The 20699-nt window shown below is 40.3% G+C and overlaps 1 protein-coding gene across 3 annotated transcripts in view; it reads left to right on the top strand.

Annotated features, from left to right (window-relative positions):
• Positions 1 to 20699, top strand: part of Ncoa7 (nuclear receptor coactivator 7) — a 141466-nt gene that overhangs the window by 59214 nt on the left and 61553 nt on the right. For all 3 annotated transcript variants that reach the window (XM_038339134.2, XM_038339136.2, XM_038339135.2), the window contains exon 3: positions 9229 to 9449. In XM_038339134.2, coding sequence (XP_038195062.1) covers positions 9229 to 9449 — 221 coding nt within the window. The remainder of the gene's footprint in view (positions 1 to 9228; positions 9450 to 20699) is intronic.

Below are 20699 nucleotides of genomic sequence, written 5' to 3'. Positions count from 1 at the left end.
TTTTGTCTACACGCATGTCTCTGTGCCACATGCATGCAGTACCAAAGGAGGGCAGAATGGGTGCTGTATCCTTTGGAACCAGAGTTATAGACTCTTGTGGTTGTCATGTGGGTGCTGGCAATGAAACCTAATTCCTCTGGAAGACAGCCAGTGCCCTTAACCACTGAGCCATCTTTCTAGCTCCCAAGGTTTTCTTTTCTTTTCTAATTTTAGAGACTGGGGAGAGGGTCTCTCTACATAGCCATGGCTCTTCTGGAACTCTCCATTTAGACTAGGCTCACCTCAAACCCACAGAGGTCCACCTGTCTCTGCATCCTGAGAATTACAGGTGTACACCACTAAGCCCAGGCCCCAAGGCTTTCTTGATAATCTTTTTGGAAAAAGTAAAATTCAAATTTGAGGCAAAACTTATGTGCTAAATTATTCTTATAGAAGGAAAGAATCTTCAAGACTTCACTAAATATTTAAAAATTTAGATACATGGTACAAAATTTAAAAACTAGAAAAAAGAATATGATGAAATTTTTCTTATTTTTTTCTCTCTGTCTTTGGTAACTTGCCTTTTTGTGTAAATTCACTTCATCATGAGTATGTGTTAATCCCATGGATGGAGAGTAAAACCCTTCCCAAAGTTTAAAGCCAAATTTGAAGCAAGCCTTAAGTACTGGTGAGGTAGATGGGCTCTGGCCAGGTTCTCTGAGTTTCCAGAAAATGGCCCTGAGTCACATTTTGCAGGGGCTTAAGAAGGCCCAATCCATAATTCACAGCATTTTCCATGAGGTCCAATCAGGGGCAAGCATACATCTTGTTGTACTTACTGCCTGTGTGCCTCATGCCTACATCCAGTCAGGGTCAGGAGTACATTCTCACATATTTTCTGTCCAGGTCCCTCCCACTTACCTGTGATCAAGCACGTCCACTGCACTTGGGTCAAACAAACTTGTGTAGAGGAATGAAAAGGTGTGGCTTGTTATCTCCCTTGAACAATAGCCTCCAGCATTTCAGGAACTGTCCTTGGGCAAGGGGCTTGTGGACCAGAGGCATTTTTGTTTCCTGGATCTCTTAGACACAGTAATTAAAACTTAAAAGGTAGCTTTGGCTCTCACATAATGTGTGCATGGAACCTGTAGACAAATCCCAGACAAATACTCATTGGGTTTTGAACACAGTTTCCGTCTTTCCTTCTCCCCCTAATGTCTGCCAATAGGGCTGCAGTAGCTAGGGTCAGAGCTGCCATGTAGTCAGGCTGACTATGCACTGTCTAGGAGGACTGCTAATTTTATTTAAATAATTTTGAGAGATCTTCATTAAATTTGATAACCAAAGCTAGTGAGGTGGCTTTTTGGTAAAAGTGCTTGCCACAAAGGCCGGACAAATGAGGCTGGTCCCCAGATCCCACATAAAGATAGGAGAACAGCACCTGCTCCACAGAATTGGTTCTGACATCCACCCAAGTGCTACTACAGCACACACATTTGTACATACATCATGATTGTGCAACCTCTCCCCACATGTTACTAACGTGCAAAATAAACATTAATTCCAGTAGCTGTGGCTGGCTGGCTAAGGGTTGTCTTACAGGAGTACTAGGTAGTTATTTCTATAGTACAATTTTCAGAAGCACATGTAATTCAAATTTAAAATTATGAAGAGTCAAATGTTAATTAAAGAAGGTTATGGTTTTATTTATGCTTTTTACAGTGCTGGGAATTGAATTCAAGGAAGCACTACCGTAGAGCTACATCGCCACCATATCTATTTAATACATTTTCAGTCATACATAGCCAGTGTATTTTCTCCTTAAATGTCTGCATCAGGAGATGAGCATCTGTTCTTGAGAGCACACTACTAATCGGGGAATGGTGTGAAGGGGCATTCCTGCAGGAGACTGACTTGAAGCCAATGAGAACATGAGCTTCTTTGTGAATTTTGCTCATTCACAAAGCAGTAATAAAATACTAACCGTGTGTCTTTCCACAGCCCTGAGCATCCTTTAACAGAAGTCCTTGCTCTCATGAAGCTCTCACCGCAAACGCCAGAGCAAGCTTTAGTTTGGCAGCGCTCTGTGTTACGCTACATAAGAGTTAGCTAGCCGGGCGGTGGTGGCGCACGCCTTTAATCCCAGCACTCGGGAGGCAGAGGCAGGCGGATCTCTGAGTTCGAGGCCAGCCTGGTCTACAAGAGCTAGTTCCAGGACAGGCTCTAGAAACTACAGGGAAACCCTGTCTCGAAAAACAAAAACAAAAAAAAAACAAAACAAAACATAAGAGTTAGCTTACAATTAATAATAAGTCTCTGACTTATTATTTGGGAGCTGCTGCCTAGACACAGAGAAACTCCACCTACAGGGAAGGGACTGCAGAGTCAAAAAAGAACTTGTTCAGAGTCCAGACTGATGAATACCAGGGTGCCAAACTCATTTATGTATAGTAAGGAAGCTGCTTTCACTCACAAATTATTTAACAGTATCTCCTGGTTGTTCTGCTAATTATGGCAAAGACAGTAATATGGAGAGAATGAGATGTGTTTGTATCATGTCATTCCCTTTTACTTTAATATAAAAAGGCTACAGATTCTAAATAAGCGAACTTTTCAGAATGCCATCATGGAAAGACGGGAAGTTCAGCTCGTGACCTCCTTTGTTCTTGGGGAAGGTCTATGGCTGTCATCTCCCTTTTCTTCTGGCTTTGCTATGAGCTCCTTCAGAGACTGGAACTCTGGCATTACCCTGACTTGTCCACAGTGTGGATGTTGTAGTACTCTCATCATGAAGCAGCGACAGTCCTGGACAGAGGGCCAGACAGGCAGCGTCTGCTGTGGTCAGTGTAAGCAGAATGGGAAGAGAGGTAGATTTGCTGGGGACATTTTGGAGCTAGATGGGACAGGGTTGAAATCCAGCAGTGGGGCTGTGGGAGGATGAAGAACAGTTGTTCTTGTCCTTGGGATTGATTTTAAAGAAAATAAGCATAAGCCAACCAAATGAAGATTTGTTTTCTTCACTTGCACCTATAGCAATCAAGTGCAAAATGGACTTTTTAGATGAACTCTAGGCTCAGGGAGAAACCCTGTCTCAAAAAATAAGGTAGCCAGTTATCAAGGAATATATGTAATGTTGATCTCTGGCCTCCATACACAAGCACACACAGTACACACACATATGCAAACACACAGACACATATATCTAGTGCGCACACGCGCGCGCGCACACACACACACACACACACACACACACACACACACAGAGACCTTAGATGAAATAAAGGAAATGCTCCAAAAACAAAGGAGAAAACTTGAAAAGCTCTAGAAAGCAGACTCTGAGGACTACTAGCTCTGCCATATGTATCTGGCTGTCAGTTTCTAACCCTGGGAAAGGTGGTAAGTGTCTATTTCTGTATCTCAAAGGAAGTGCTTCCTATCAGGGCTCCAGAAATTGTTCTGATTTCCAGCTGCAAGATCAAGATGTTCCAGTTATAATGATAATGTCCAAAAAAACCAGATCACTCTCACCAAAACAAAAACTGGTTTTAGAAATTCTAAAGCACTACATTTTACTCTAAATTAGTTTGGTATTGCTATTTTCTAGAGTATTCTCTTTTCCTTCTGAAATGACAGTTGCTTGGCTATACCACTGACAATAATAATCTGCCAAACAAGGAGAGAAAATGAGTAAGCCAACATATCCCATTTTGTTATTTCCATGAGTGAAAATTAGTGTCTAATGAGATGTTCCCAAACACTGCTGCTGCTGCTCATCCAAACACGTGCCTCAGATCAAAGCGGATTTAATTTTCACAAGGAGAGGGTGAAATGGGGACATCAAGTGGAAAAATCCAGAACATGAAGTAACAACATATCTCAGGAGATAAGATACGGGGCTAATTTTATGCACCTGCTTTCTTCTAGAAAAAAAAGTCAGTTTTGAATGATGTGAAAGGTACATTTCAAGCAAGTTTTGATGAGCTTATACATAGAGCAGGGCCAGCCATCCATCCATAGCCAGTGCTTTTGAGAAAGTGGTCAGGCCTTTGCAAAAATCTCTCCCTGTAAAGAGACGCTTGCTCCCCGTAGAGTCAGGGCACTGCACATTAAGCCACATACAGTAATTTGATCAGAACATTTTTATTTTATTAGAAGCATTATCAGACCTACCTTCACAAAGAACCACCTATTCTTCTCCCAGTAAAATGGCTTAAAATCTGACAGAAAATCATCATGTTCTTGTTGAAAATAATCCCTTTATTGTGACTAACAGTGATTTGCAGTTGTGTGTGCAGTGTGTGTGTGTGTGTGTGCATGCGTGTGTGCATGTGTGCATGTGTGCATGCTTAACCAAGCATACAAAGAGATGAAATGTGAACTCACAGCACTTTTTCCCAGCTGTCTGTTAGACCGTTTGCAGGGGAATATGAAAGTCGTAGAACCAGACCCCTTTGTGGCTCAGTGAACAATAGCATATGGCACGCTTAAAATTGGCATGTGTTGTAGATCTTAGCGCTTAGTTCTGATGTCATTAGATAGTATAACAAGATATTTTAGCTATTCCGTCTCTGCTTCTTTTTGCTAGGTGTTGACATATTTCAGCTAATCCTACTAAAAGACCCTGCTGGTAGCTAAGGAAGTGCAGTTATCACATTTAATGTTCAAGACGACATACTTTAGTTTCCTGAGCTGTGGACTCCATAGTTGTCAAAACCAAGGAGGCACCTTTCTTTTTTTTTAATTGAAAACTAGAATTTTAAATTCTATTTAAATTGAAAATTATTTTTTTAATTGAAATGAGATTCTTTCATATTATAATATATCCAAGCTACATATATCCTCCCTCCTCTCACCCCCCCATCTTAGTTAGGGCTTCCATTGTTGTGAAGAGACACCATTACAATATCACAACCTACAAAGGAAATCATTTAATTGGGGTGGCTTGCTTACAGTTCAGAGATTCAGTCCATTATTACCATGGCAGGACATAGCAGTGTGCAGGTAGACATGATGCTGGAGAAGTAGCTGCTACATGTTGTTATGCAGACAACAGGAAGTAGACTGAGATACTAGGTGATATCTTGAGCATAGGAGACCTCAAAGCCTGTCCTCACAGTGATATACTTCTTCTATCAAGACCACAACTACTTAAGGTCACAACTTCTAATAGTGCCACTCCCTATGAGATTATGGGGGCCAATTACATTCAAACTATCACGCACTCTGACCTCCCCTTCACCCCAGAGCTATTCCCCCTCCATATCCCTTCAGAAAAGAGCAGGCCTCCAACACAACAACCAAACAAGACAAAACAGGATACAATGAGACAAGGCAGAAGCCCTTATGTCAAGGCTGGATAGGGCAACCCAACAGGAGGAAAAGAGTCCCAAGAGCAGGCAAGAAAGTCAGAGACACACCTGGTCTTATTTTTAGAATTCCTACAAAAACACCAAACTAAACAACCATAAAATAGGTAGAGGACCTAATGCAGACCCATGCAGGCCCCATGCTTGCTGCTTCAATCTCTGTGAGCTATATATTTAAGGAGAGACTTTTCTTTTCTTTTTTTTTTTTTTTTTTTTTTTTTTTTTTTTTTTTTTTTTTTTTTTTGGTTTTTCGAGACAGGGTTTCTCTGCAGCTTTAGAGCCTGTCCTGGAGCTAGCTCTTGTAGACCAGGCTGGTCTCAAACTCACAGAGATCCGCCTGCCTCTGCCTCTTGAGTGCTGGGATTAAAGGCATGCGCCACCACCGGCGAGACTTTTCTTGACTATTACATTTGACAGAACAAAGAAGCATGAGCTCAACATTGTTCTCTGTGTTTTCTGATGGTCATATCATTTTCTACCTACATACATCCATGTCTACAGCTCAACTATATCCAGATGCCCAAGAAAACAGAGGCAAGAGATCTGGGTTTTCTTCTATTGAAAATAGGATGTTTTCTCACTTAATATATCCTGATTATGGTTTCTCCTCCCTTTAGTCCTCCTGGTTCCTTTACATCTCCTGTCCCATCTGGATTCACCCCTTTCTGTATCTCATTAGAAATAGGCTTCTAAGGGATTATAATATAATATTATATAGTATAGTATAGTATAATATGACAGAAAAAAGCCTAAACAATAGGACAAACAAGGAAAAAACACAAGAAGCAGATATAGACTCAGATACATTCTGGTTTTTCACACTCGGGAATATGACAAAAACACTAACCTGGAAGTCATATTTATATGCAAAGAACCTACAGTGTAAAAAGATTATATATATATATATATACATATATATACATATATGTATATATATGTATAAATTTAGAAATGGGGAATATCTGACAAGTCTTTAAGAGAAAAGGACTTCTAAGGATGCCATTGGGTTCATATTCTGTTGGCCATCTACTGCTGGGCATACAACCTACCCTTAAGAATAATTTGTTTCCCCAATGAGACCCCCTTGGAAGAAACTAAATTTTCATTTGCAAGTAGTTATCAATTAGAAATAGTGGGGCTAGGGACGGAGGTATGTGTGTCCACTTCTTTCAGCTCTAGGACCCCATCTTTTTCAGAGCCATGTAGGCCTAGTGCATGCTGTCTCTGTCTCTGAGTTCATATATACATCAATCCTATTGATGTAGAAGGCCTTGTTCTCTTGGTATCTTCCATTCCATTTGGTTCTTATGCACTTTATGCCTCCTCTTCTACAGGTTTCTCTGAGCTCTGGGTGGAGGGATGTGATGGAGACATCTCCTGTAAAGCTGACTTTTCCAAAGTCTCTCATTCTCTGCATAATCTCTGACCGTGGGTCTCTCATTTGTTGCCATTTGCCTCAGGAGGAAGTTTTTCTGATGGTGGCTGAGCAAGGCACTGATAGTACAGCAGGATGTCATTAGGAGTCTTTTTATTATAGCTACACTTTTTTCTTTCTATCCTAGATTCCTGGGCTACATAGTTTCAGGTTATTGGTCATCCAAGCAGGGTTGGGTATAGGTGGAGGCCACTTGTTCATTCCCAGCTGCCCAAACCTATCACTCAGAAACTACATTATTTGCAATACTGTTTGGCCAATAGCTTAAACATATTGCTAGCTAGCTCTTATATCCTAAACTAACTCATCTTCATTAATCTGTGCATCACCATGAGGTCATGGCCTACTTGCAAAGTTTCAGCGGGCTCCAGTGGAGGTGTCTGTCTCTGCTGGTGGCTGCATGGCTTCTCACTGACTCCACGTACTCTCTCTCTATCTGCATGGAATGGAACTTCTACCTTGCCCTATTCTGCTAAGCCATTAGTGGAAACAGATTTATTCATTAACCAATAAAAGGAACACATATACAGAAGTACTTTCTACAGCAGTTTGGCATGGGTTCCATATTGTGGAGTAGGCCTTAAGTCAAATCAGACATTAGCTGGTGTGGTGGTTCGAATGGAAATGGCCCCCATAGGCTCATAGGGAATGGCATTATTGGAGGCATGGCCTTATTGGAGTAAATGTGGCCCCATGGAAGAAGTATGTCAATGGAGGCAGCCTTTGAGGTTTCAGAAGCTCAAGCCAGGCCTAGTGGCTCACTGTCTCTTCCTGCTTCCTGAAGATGCAAATGTAGAACTCCTAGCCACTTTCCAGCACCATGTCTGCCTGCACATTGCTATGCTTCCTGCAATGACAATAATGGACTAAACTCCTGAACTGTAAGCCAGCCCTCCCTCCTCTAATTAAATGTTTTCCTTTATAAGCATGGTCATGGTGTCTCTTAGCAATAAATTCTAACTAAGACAGTTGGTTACTCCCGTTAGCTTTGTGCCACTATTGCACTAGCCTATTTGCAGGTAGGACACCATTGTAGATCCAAGGGTTTGTGACTGGGTTTGTGTTTTACCTTTCTTCTTTGGTAGTATGCAGAGTACCTTCCTATCTGGACCAAAGGTACTAGCACGAAGGGGTGAAGGCTCCATGTAGATACCAGCTTAACTTCTCCATGTTCAATGATCTGTGTAAGTGTTGTTTGCAGCAGTGGAGCCAGAGGCAAGAGAACTATGTAACAATGCAACCTGCAAAACTGGCGTTCTCTACCTAGGCAGAAGGATCCTAATGCCAAATAGATTTATATGGAAATAGAGTCCCCAGGTACATAAGGCTAGGGGCCTTTTTCTGAAAGAGTTTATGTTCTGTAGAACAGAGAGTTTCCCATGGACTAGTTGACTACAAGGTGTACATCAGCTCAGTGCACAGCATGCGTCTCTTGGAAGACATTTTTAGGGGCCGGATTCAGTGAATGATGATAAACTTCAGCTCCCGGGGCCTTGTGGGTAAAAAGCTGGAAGCATCAAATTTGTTCACTAAGTTATCAGCCAGTGCTTACATTAGCAATCACAATGATTATTCATAATGGCTATCTTGTACTATCACTAGGGGATTTTAGCTCTTAAGAGATGTAGAGCTTTAGCACTCGCGTGTATAAATGAAAAGAGTTACCCAAACCAGAGAGGTCTGACAAATCTTGATACTGCATGTAAGCCAATATAAAAGACATGTTTCATACTTGTTCTCCTTTTCATAGGTATGGCTGAAAATCACAAAACACTTTTTAAAAATTTACAATGCCCAAATGGGACCTTCTAGAGGAATTACAGTATCTTGACTTAAAAACAATACTCATCATTTCATAACCAACAGAAAAATGCCATTTTTCTCAGATCTAGAAAGTTTTATCTCATACTTCTCTCAAATTTAGTATTGTGGATGCACCAAGGAAAGATCCTTGATCTCTATGTTAGAAAATTTAAGTAGTTAGAAAAGAAAAATATCTCTTGAATAGTTTTATGAGACTATTCAAGTTTTATGTTTTATATTATAAACAATAGTTTTATGTCTTCAAACAACTTCTTCCTCTTCTTTCTCCTCCTCCTCCTCCTCCTCCTTTTCTTTTAAGTGAGAACAGAATTGAAGATAACACTCAGTGGTAGAGTAATTGCCTAGCATGTACAAACCCTGGCTTTAATCCCCAATTCTGCCAAAAGAGGGATGGAGGAAGACCCAAACTTGGTGGTACATGCTTGTAAGCCCAGCACTTAGAACCCTGAGGGCAGGATGGTTATAAGCTTGAAGCCAATTTGTGTGCTGTGTAGCAAGAATGGATGGGGAGGGAAGCACAGTGTTTTATTTATCAGATAATTCCATATCCATCTCCCACAGCATTGAATTTGGATTGCATGAAGCAAATCACATCTTCAGTGTTTTTCCTTTTTTCATTCATAGACTAAAAAAGAAGAAACAAGCCAAACAAAATGCAGAGATCATCTCAGCTACAGCCACAAGGAGTAATTCCAGGAAAGAAGATGCTAACTCAGTCATTTTGGAACAAGACAAATCCAGCATTGCAGTGGAGGGGGAATATAGCACTGATGAGAAAAAGAAGAGAAAAAACAATCAGTTAAAGGAAATCAGACGCACAGAACTGAAGAGATACTACAGTATTGGTGAGTATTCATGACAGTGTTGGAATATATTGTTTGAAAATCTGTTGTAGGCTGATCACAGTGGTGTACAACTAAAACCCCAGCACTCAGGAGGTAGAGGCCAGGGGAATGGGAATTTAAAGAGATCCTGGGTTACATGAGATTCTGTCTCAAAACAATAACAACAATAGCAACAATGATTTATAATAATTTTATACTGTTAGGTATGGGCATCACAAATTTGAGGCCAGCCTGCTCTACATTGGGGAGCTTAGGTCAGCCTGGGGAGTAAAGCCCAACCCCATTTCAAAATAAAAAAAAAAAAAACAGGCTTTCATCTTCAAATATCAAAATCTGTAACAGTTTGCTAAAAACTGATTTTGAGTCCTCATTGTCATAATAGCACCAGCTTATAGAGCCACTACTCCATGTCACTGGCTCTTGTTTTATATGGTATATAATATGAAAGGATAGCTGTGAAATAGCTGGCTCCATTCAGCTCTGCACTTTGGTCATTAGCAGTGTGTCCATCACATATCGTATGCTGATAAACATTTTCCCTGTAGGAGAAATATGCTTTTTTTCTTGTTCTTTTCTATGAGTGAGTGTGTGTGTGTGTGTATGTGTGTGTGTGTGTGTGTATGTGTGTGTGTAGATATGCTTGCTTGTGCATGCAAGCAAGGGTCAGAGGTTGAGCTCTGAAAGTGTGTCTGTTGCTCTCAATCTTATTTGTTGAGACAGGGTCTCACTGAGCATGGAGCTCAGTTTCAGCTGGACTGGCTGGCCAACTAGCTCCAAGAGTTCCTCTCTGCCTCGTAGCAGTAGGGTTATAGGAGATCATCACTATATCCTAAGTGTTGGGGATCAAAATTCAGATCTCTAGGTTTGTGTGAGGAGGCACTTTGCCCACTGAAACATTTCCAAGGCTCATTTCTTTTCCTAAGTGGTCATAAATAGAATATATATGGACTATAAATAGACTATAGATGGAATAAATAGGTCGATGGAAGTATTGATAGTAGTGACTACAATTTTTGCAGGAGGCAGAGACTAGCATGTGTCAGCTAAAAACAACCACCAAACACAAAGCCCACTCCTTTAGAATAAATCCACAATGTTATGGGGTCTCTTAGAATAGCCATTGCTGAAAATAAACTGGGAAGGATGGCATATCTAGCTCTGCTAGGCTCACCCATTTCGTACCTACTGTTCATCACATGCATGTCTGGAGTCTATTTCAGTGGATGTGAAGAGATGGTGTCAAGAGTCAGAAATTTGGTGTATGGGCCGTGACATGTTTAATATTGCTCGACAGAAAGAGAAAAGATGAAGTGGTGGTACCCAGAGAGCATCCTGCAGTTAAAGCAATAAGATAAGGTCTTGCAAACTTGCTCTGCAGGCCCTGAACTTGGTCCACATTAGGACAGTTACAGAGAGGCATGTCTTCTGTCTATGTTTAACATAACTTCCCAATGGGCCTAATGGTGTGTGTGATGGTCTGATTAATAGGTTCCAGGCACATCAGAGAGGCATTACTTAGCCTATGGGCATGCCTTCAAGGGTGTTCTTTTGATTAAGTTAGTTGAGGTGGGAGAATGTTGACTTAGGGTTTTTGTCCTACCTAGTTTCCACAGTCGTTAAGTCCCAAAGAAATCACACAGAGGTCTACATTAATCATAAACTGATTGGCCCATTAGTTCAGTCTTCTTATTAACTCTTATAACTTACATTAGCCCATTATTCTTACCTGTGTTAGCCACATGGATCAGTTCCTTTTTCAGCAGTGTAGTCACATCTTGCTTCTGTGTCTGGACAGGACTGCAGAGGGAGCTTCCCTCTTCCAGGAATTCTCCTGTTCTCATTGACCCACCTATACTTCCTGCCTGGCTATTGGCTAATCTGCATTTATTTAAAACTTACTTGACAGAGTATAGACAATTTTCCCACACCAGGAGAATCCATCTTAAAAGTGGGCAGCGCCATTCCGTGACCACAGTATCCATTGCTCCCTTTTTGCTGACTGAGAATGCAGCATGACCAGCCACTTCAAGTGCCTAAGTAACTAATAAGCTTGCGCTTACAGTTTAAAGTATCAGTGTATTCCCTTCTAAAAAGAAGCGAATAAAGGAAAGTTGCGTTTTGTCTTGTTTTGTGTGACTTCTTGCTTTGCTGAAATGGCTCTCTAATGTAGTGGAATCTGTTGAAAGTCTATTGTTGAAAACGACTCTTTGTCTTCACCTTGCTAACTTTTCCTGACCTCACAAAATCAGTTCAATGACCTTGTCTTCTGGGATTCTCTTCCTGGCTCTGGCCAGGAAGGCCAGGCCAGGCCAGACCAGATTGCCACCTGCATTTTTATGTATTTATCCCATCTCCGTTTGCAGGCTGCAGTGATTTAGACCCTGTAGTGTCTCCACCACAACAGGTTGTGTGTGTGTGTCTGTCTGTGTGTGTGTGTGATGGACACCTGTGTTTACATCTGGAGGCCTCAAGTGTCATTCCACTGTCACCATCTGCTTTGTATTTTGCACGGGTTCTCTAAATGGTCTGGAACTCATCTAGTAGACTAGCCTGGCTAGCTAGGAGGCGTGAAAATTCTACCTGTCTCTGCTTCCCAGTGCTGAGGTTACAAGATGGGCCGTCCTACCAGACTCTTTAATATAGATACTGGAGATCAAGCTCAGGATACAAGGCAAGCACTTCACTGACTCGGTTACTTCCCTGTCCTGACAGAGGCTCTTTCCATGTGCTTGCAGTAAAAGAACGAGTGCATATATGAATGTACTCTGGTTTTGTTTCCATTTCCTGAGAATTCTGGAGGATATTGGTAACAGTACAGTCACTGGGTTGAAATTGCCATGTGGTTTTCCTTGGTAGCAATGAGTAAAGAGATGTCATTATGCCATTTCTTAAAAATAGCTGTGATGACAACTAACTTGGAGATTTGAGGCATTTCATCAGAAAAAATCCAGTGCAGGGATCGAGCCTCCGGGTGGACTGTTAAATTTCAGGCTTCGTTGGCTCTGACCACATTTGACCATCTTGGACAAACACCAGCTCAGATTTGATTGGCCTCACCGAATCTGTTACCTTCTAGAGTGGCATCACAGGATGTGGGTCTGTACCACTAGGGGGAGCATCAGACCTGGAGTTAAGATTGATTCCTGTTCCAGGTTTCTGCTGCTTTCTGTGGTGCTACTCTGGCTGTGGCAGGAGAGTGAGGAGACTTCAGAATGCAAGGATCTTGTCTTATATTTGTGAAACTCAGAATTGGAGGAGCTCTATTATTACATGGACCAATATGAGTGGATGAAGGCAGGCTGTGGTGATCAGAGAGAGGATTTTAGGAAAATGAAGTTCTGGGGATAAATTTTGCTCATACACAAGCAGCATATGCTAATTAGTATAGTGTCTGAGGAAGAAAAAGAGCAAAGTTAGTACATGGCAAATTTGGGAACTCAAGAATGAGGAAGGAAGGTGATGGAGTTTTTGTTTGGAGGTGTTTTTTGAAGAGCTAGGGCATTTCTCTCAAGGGGCTTAGTTAATTGCTCTTTACAGATGTGAGGTGAGTATGTGTATAAAAGAAATGACCCAAGGCACAAACAGAGATGCAAAAGAAGCAGCTAAGTTTCAGCATCGGCTCAGAAATGAAGACAGAAAAGGTGTAAATGAGAGTTGTCTTATCTGGGTACAGAAATTATAAGGGAGTTTGTTTTCTTTTTCTTTTTATCTCTAGAAACGGTCTCACTATGTAGCTCTGGCTGTCCTGGAACACACTGTGTAGACCAGGCTGGCATCGAACTCAAAGATCCACCTGCCTCTGCCTCCTTGTGCCACTACACCCTGCAGGAATTTTCTCCCTTCATTTGTTGAACATTATGTATTGCAGAAGGGTACTTTGACAAAATAATGCTGTTTGCTTTTCCAGATAGATTTATCTGTGATTCACTGCAGCTTTGGCAATAAGTCATTGCTGTCTCCTGACACCATGATAAGATGCTGATGAAGAATGTTTTGGAGAGATTGAGTCACTAGAATTGCCTCATTGCAACAAATGGCCCTGATTCTGTAAATGTTCTATTTTTTTTTTTTTTTGAGAAAAGAGTAGGAAAGGAAGTAGTCACATTAAGACAGATTGCATCAGATAATTCATGGTCCAGTATCTAGCACAACATTTAAAGGCAGTAAATATTATCAGAATTCTTCTAGAACAAGTGAATTCAGCATTTCTATGCTTGCATGTATAGTTACTAATATATAGAACTTCCTTTTTAAAAAACACTTCTACTTATATTGCTTAAGAAGTTGTGTAGGGGTCATGGAGAGATGTCTCTGAGCTTAAGAACACTCACTGTTTTTACAGGGAACCCAGGTCCACTTCCCGGGACCTCGATGGCAGCTGACAACTGACTATAACTCTAGTTCCAGAGGATCCAATGCCCTCTTTTGGCCTCCTCAGTCAGTGCATGCATGTGGTGCACAGACATATATACAGGTCATATATATATATATATATATATATATATATATATATATGTAACAAATATTGTTAAAAGAATCTATTTAGTGGTTCTGTGTCATACTACACTTTAAACAGTAGCTTTCACTGAGTTTTGAGAAAAAAAAATGTTTAAAGACAGAGTCTCACTGTGTTGTCCAGGCTGACTGACCTTTAACTTACAGAGATCTTCCTGCCGTTGCCTCTGTCCCCATGCCCTCCTGCCCCCCTACCCCTCTGTCCCATGACCCTCTGCCCCCTGCTTCTCTACCTCTCTGCCCCATTGCCCCATGCTTCTCTGCCCCTCTGCCCTTCTGCCACTGCCTTTGCCTTGGTTGAATTAAAAGTATGTGCAACCATGCCTAGCCAAGCTTTATACAATCCATTGGAGCATTTAAAAATCTTCCAAAAGATGATTAATTTACCAAAGAACCAAACTCTATTAAATTAGCAATACAATTAACTTTTGTTATTAGAATAGTGCACACATCCCCTCCTAAATCCTGCAGTTAGAATGGGAATATTAGAAATGCAGAGATTTCGATGTAGGACCATTCTTCAATTGAAACACACCTATGCAGCTGCAAGCATGAGATGAGATGGGGGAGATTTTAGAAGTCAGGAAAAGAAAACAACTTAAAATAAGGTGCATTATTAAAATATCATAATATCTTATTATAAGGTGTTAATGCTCAGGATCCTGGATAACAATGTAGAAACTTTAATGCAATTCTATTTGGGAAGCCATTATAATAAACATAAAGGACTTATCTAAGTAAGAGCATGGCATTTTGAGATGACCGAAGGCAAAAATTTACTTAGGGAGGTTTCTTGCTGTGAATGTGGCTCTTTGCTTTCCCACACCCTTTCCCTCTTTCTGCTCTCCTTCTCTCCCCCCCCCCTCCCTTCTTTCCTTTCTTTCTTTGGTTTGTTTCTTCTTTGTTCCTGAGGTGGCAGTCTTACTGTGTAGCCCAGGCTAGCCTCAGATGCATGATGGTTTTGTTGAGCCTCCTGGTGCAGGGTTGAGCATGTACCCCTTAACCTCCGATGCATCTTTATTCAACACTTAGATCACAGTTTCCCATCCTGCATTCAGAAGAAAATTAATGGGAGAAAGTTCAAAAACGGAAATCCTCTGCTTTTTGCTTGCTGTAGATTTTCGTTTCTCATGAAAACATCAAAGTAACCCACAACTGGGTTTTTTCCCTCGGTGGCAACCTCAACTAACTTTTCACACGCTGACACTTTTGCTCAGGGCTTTGTTTTTCCCCTTTAAAACCACACGGGTGAGTTTCATATCTGTCATTTGATTTTTGCTTCAGCTCACATGCTTAGAATGCCAAGGTTTTAACATTATTTTGATAAGTCCTTTTTCAAACATAAATAAGCCAGGTCTTTAATATATAATAATATATAACCTTCTGCTCAAAGGCAGAACATTTTCTTATACTTTAGATTTGAAAGACTGGATAAGAGGCTGGAGCTGGCTCTCCATGATAAAGAACTTGCTTGATTGTCCAAGGCTTAGTTCAATTTCCACTACAAAGAAACGTCATAATTAATATTTCTCTAAAATATACAAGGATGTAGCTAAGGAAGAAAGCGAAAAGCAAGATGTCAAGATGTCAGAAGCTAGGGAGACATGGATCAGAGAATAAAACACATTCTTGGTGAAAAGACTGAAACCGTGGGAACAGAAGCAGTAATCAAAGCCCCGTGAGGCAGGAAGCATGCACTCAGGAGCAGAAACACCTAGTTGAGCATAGAAATCAAAAAAAAGCTCACCATATGTAGGACAAGATGAAGAAGAAAATGTAGGTTAACTGTAGGAGGGATTTATGGGTCATGGATAAATGACTTGAAAATTATTTTTAAATGAAAGTATAAATTTTTATTGCAAGACTGGACATAATGGTGCATGCCTTTAATCCAAGCACTTGGAAAACAGAGGCAGGCAAGTCTCTGTGAATTTAAGGCAAAATTTGTTCCAAATAGCAAATTTCAGGACAGACAGAACTACACAGAGAGGCCTTGTCTAAAAAATAAAACAAGTCATTGTTGTGAGGGAGCAAAGGTGAGAGCAAGGCACAGATTTAATAGTCTGTGCTAGAACAATGAAAGTCTTCAGTTGAGAGGTGAAAGTTCTTTTTCAAGTTCAAAGACAAAACAGTCTCAGACGCTAGAAGTGTCCAGAAACATGTTTCTGGACAAACATGTGCTTGAATGTTTTTCAAATATTTCCTGAAATAAATTACTGAGAGGGAGAGAACTTCTTAATCTTTTTTGTTTTGTTTTGTTATTTTTTTAAATTGATTTTTATTGAGCTCTACATTTTTCTCTGCTCCCCTCTCTGTCTCTCCCCTTCCCCAAGGTCCCCATGCTCCCAATTTACTCAGGAAATCTTGTCTTTTTCTACTTCCCATGTAGATTAGATCTATGTAAGTTTCTCTTAGTGTACTCATTGTTGTCTAAGTTCTCTGGGATTGTGGTTTGTAGGCTGTTTTTTGGGGTTTTTTTTTTTTTGCTTTATATTTAAAAACCACCTATGCGTGAGTATATGTGATAATTGTCTTCCTGTGTCTGGGATAATAATGTTTACTTTCTGTGTAAACATTATCAAAATAATGTTTTCTAGCTCCATCCATTTTCCTGCAACATTCAAGATGTCATCCTGTTTTTCTGCTGTGTAGTACTCCATTGTGTAAATGTACCACATTTTCCTTATCCATTCTTCGGTCGAGGTCCATTTAGGTTGTTTCCAGGTTCTGGCTATGACAAACAATGCTGCTATAAAAATAGTTGGGCACGTGTCCTTGTGGCACAATTGAGCATCCTTTGGATATATACCCAAAAGTGGTATTACTGGGTCTTGAGGAAGGTTGTTTTCATACATCAGCAATTTTAGTTTCTTCTGTTGAGAGTTCTCTGTTTAGACAAAACGACAGCCTACAGAATGGGAAAAGATCTTCACTAACCCTACATCAGACAGATGTCTGATCTCCAAAATATACAAAGATCTCAAGGAATTGGTGACCAAAAGAACACATATCCAATAAAAAAATGGAGTACAGAGCTTCTTAATCTTAAATACATCAAAATTTTGACTTTAAGATTAAGAAAAGAAGTTGATTGGTGGTGAACATCACAAGAATTAAACCTAAAAATACAAAGTAATGAACATGAATATAAAATGCATTCTGGTTTCCCCAAAATGCTGATCTAGTGCCTCACTTTGATGCCGTAATTAACAAATTGTATGACTGTCAATTATAAAGTTTATAAATTATAAAATCGATTGTGCATATCTCAGATTAACAAATATTGAGCAACAAGAACCAAAAGAAGACAGAGTGCAAGACTCTCCAATGGGAAGAATGCCCATCTCATGTGTCTTTTGCTCTCTGGCCTCATGGCATGCATTAATAAGTACTTCACAGTCTGAAAGCCCCCTTGTTTCCACATTCCAAGAAGTTCTCAGAGACCTGCAGAGAGATGGTTGTGTTGACGACGGCTTCAGTGCTTCTTGAGCCTCCAGCTTGGGCTTCAGGGTCATGGTGTTCTTGGTTTTTATTCCAGGCTCTACTTTCAGCATCCATATGGCTATGGAATTTCTAGCTGTCCTGTTTATAAAACTTACCTTACTTTTAAAAAAATTCAAGATATCTGCACAGGTAAGTCTGGTTCTAAAGGGAAATCATTCCAAAGTTTGAAACAGAGTTAAGAGATTTGAATGTGAGTGTCTCTCTGTAAGTTAGTAGCAGCGAAACAAATGCCTCTGGTAAAACTGCTGTGACTGTATTGGCTTTGCCTCAAGGAGAGCATCCCTGCTCTGTGGAAGCCTCCATGCCTCCTCCAGCACGGCCTCCTGTAGCCTGTTCTTGTCATTGCTGAAACAAGCAAGCAAAAGTACTGATGCTGACCGGGAAGCCATGTGTTGAAAACCCAGTTCTCCTACATCTGCTCTTGAGTTCAGAGGTTAGACCTGTCATAACCATTGCCATTAGTGCCACACAAGTCTGGTTCCCTGGATGTGTGTTATGTTCAGTGGTCAGTCTCACAGCCTGAGACCTGCACACATGTGTTGGACAACCGCTGATGAGTGGTAGTTATCGGGTTGAAAAACCAGTCGTCACCAAGTGAGGCAGAAAAGTCCATAGCAAAACACTCAGGCTCAGAGGCTGGGTGCCTTGGCAACAGCAGAACTGTCATGGTCTCTAGGCTGGAAAGCCCTTCAAGATCAAAGCACTGGTGAATTCGGAACCTACTGGGGACTATTTTATATTTTATATATTTCCTTTTAAAATTTAATTTGTCCACTTATACCCATGATGCCATGGGAAAAAACAGATTTTTTAAAAAGAACGTTTAAAAGGTGGGAAAAGGGTAGGAAGGGGAGAAGGAACAAATTTTAGGAAGGAGAGAGTGTCTTTTGGATGAATGAGTGCTGTGGATTGGATGCTTGCTTTCCTCACTGCCTTCATGACTCCTCATGATGAACAACAGGAAACAGCAGCCTGTTTTACATGAGTAAAGAATGAGATGCTAAGGAATTCACCAAAGCACATGTGGGCTAGCATGTGACAGAAACTAACATTCTGCCCTCTGATTCTAGAATCATAGCTTTGGTGTCATGAGCCATAGCTCTCATCCCCGCAAGTCAACTCTGAAGCAAAACCAAGCCAACACAAAACAGAGCTCCAATGTGTTTGACATTTCCCCAGAACACTCTTGTTTCTTAGTATAGAGAAAAAAGAGACTGTGGGTGAACTTTCTTCCCTTAGGCTGTAATTTTAGTGATGGTAATGTTGACACTCACCTTAAGTGAATTCACAAGTACCGAGACCCTAAGATTACTAGTCACATGTGTAGGCATGCCCAAAACACCCATTGTGTTTATGGCTAATATAAATCAGATGCTGACCAAAACAACTGTCCTTACATAGTCACTGAGTCTGGGGACATGCCACGGGGCTTATTTCATTCATTACTCATCCAGGAGGACTGGCAGGCAGGACTGCTGTGGTAGAACAGTCCTCGAGACCGACCGCTTCCCTGCCTTTGGAACACCTCCAGATTTCCAGTCAGTACGGTTCAACGTGAATTAAACACTAACGGCAGTAAGGAATATCACTACTGACCAGTCATAACGATATACTGGGTGTGCCATGCTTGAGAGAGAGGAAGCAGTGTGTACTCTATGATTTCCTTTGTGTCAGAGGGTAAAATACAGAGTGTAGTCCTTCTTGACACTTATTTTTTATTTCTCTTTAAAGTTGTAACAGTTCATAATTTAGTTTTTTCCAGAGTTACTCATCTCTCAGTAACTCTAATTAGCAACATTGACCTATTAAGTGAAGAGATGTGAGTATCTCTCCAATGGGAGAATATGTTATTTGTTTATGAAGAAATCCATGTCCTATATTTTATTCAAAGTCACTTCTGATTTTAGTTTTCATTGTTTTTTTTTTCCTTTGAAAGAGAGTCTTCTTGCGTTTCTTAGACTGACATCAAACTCCTGAGCTTAGCTGATCCTCCTGCCTCAGCCTTCTGAGTCGCTGAGGCTGAAGGCATGTGTCACCACATCTGGCTTTGTTATAAAATCTTGAATCAATGACTTTCAGTGATCTAACTTTTTCTGTCTGCACCGCCTCATTTAGTTATCTTTAAGCTCTCGTTTCTCCCACTCTAGATTGCTTTTCCAGAATCGCCTTGTCTAATCTTTATTGACATCCCTATTTTATGTATTTACTCAAAATTGCATGGGGATTCATTATAGAACTGGACTCATTGACAGTCTATTTAATGCAGAAACTGAACCTACCCACCCAGAGGAAGTTGCATGGTATTGGTAAGGAAATCCAGCTTTTCCCACTAGGTTTTTTTTTTTTTCCAAGACAAGGTTTCTCTTTAGTTTTGGAGCCTGTCCTGGAACGAGCTCTTGTAGATCAGGCTGGTCTCGAATTCACAGAGGTCTGCCTGCGTCTGCTTCCCGAGTGCTAGGAATAAAGGTGTGTGCCACCACCGCCTAGCTTCCCACTAGTTTTTAATGGTGATGATTTTCTCTACGCTAAATGCCCAGTTTTTAATTATATGCTGCAGTGTTTTAATTACTGTAACTTTATAAAACAGTAGACTATATGATTCTGCGATTATGTCTCTGAAATATATATTTAAAATATAAAGACATACATTGAAATATGATTTGATTACTTTATACATTTATGCTTTTAGATAAAAACTGATTATAAATTCAGAGTTTCTCCTCTAAAATAACTTTATTTTTCACTTAAGCAGCATTTAATCTAAATTTTTAATTAGAAATGAAAATGATATAATTGAGCTTTCCTTTGTGAGAGCATTGCATGCCTCTCCCTTTTTCTAAACTTCCTTTTATATTCATCACTGAAGTTTTAAACTTTTCTTAATATGTGTCTTGCTATTGCCATGATATATTTATTGCTAGGCATCCTATTGGTAGACGACATGTTTGGAATTTCCTCAATTCTTTTTCTATTACAACTATTGAGTTTGAGGCCAGCCTGGTCTACAAAACAAGTTCTAGGACAGCCAAGGCTACACAGAGAAACCCTATCTTTTAAAAAAATATTATGTCTGGACAGCTTTTAAAGCAATTTTATAAATTTTTGATATTTTTGTGATAATGTTGGCTATTTAGGTAGGAAATTAACTAGCTAATAGTTTTTCCTTTTTCATACTTAAAACTCTTATCTTTCACTTGGATTAGGGACTCCAAGACAACTGAATATAAACAC

Source organism: Arvicola amphibius, chromosome 8, assembly GCF_903992535.2.
Source record: "Arvicola amphibius chromosome 8, mArvAmp1.2, whole genome shotgun sequence".
Classification (NCBI taxonomy): domain Eukaryota; kingdom Metazoa; phylum Chordata; class Mammalia; order Rodentia; family Cricetidae; genus Arvicola; species Arvicola amphibius.
This window is presented reverse-complemented; position numbering and strand designations above follow the sequence as displayed.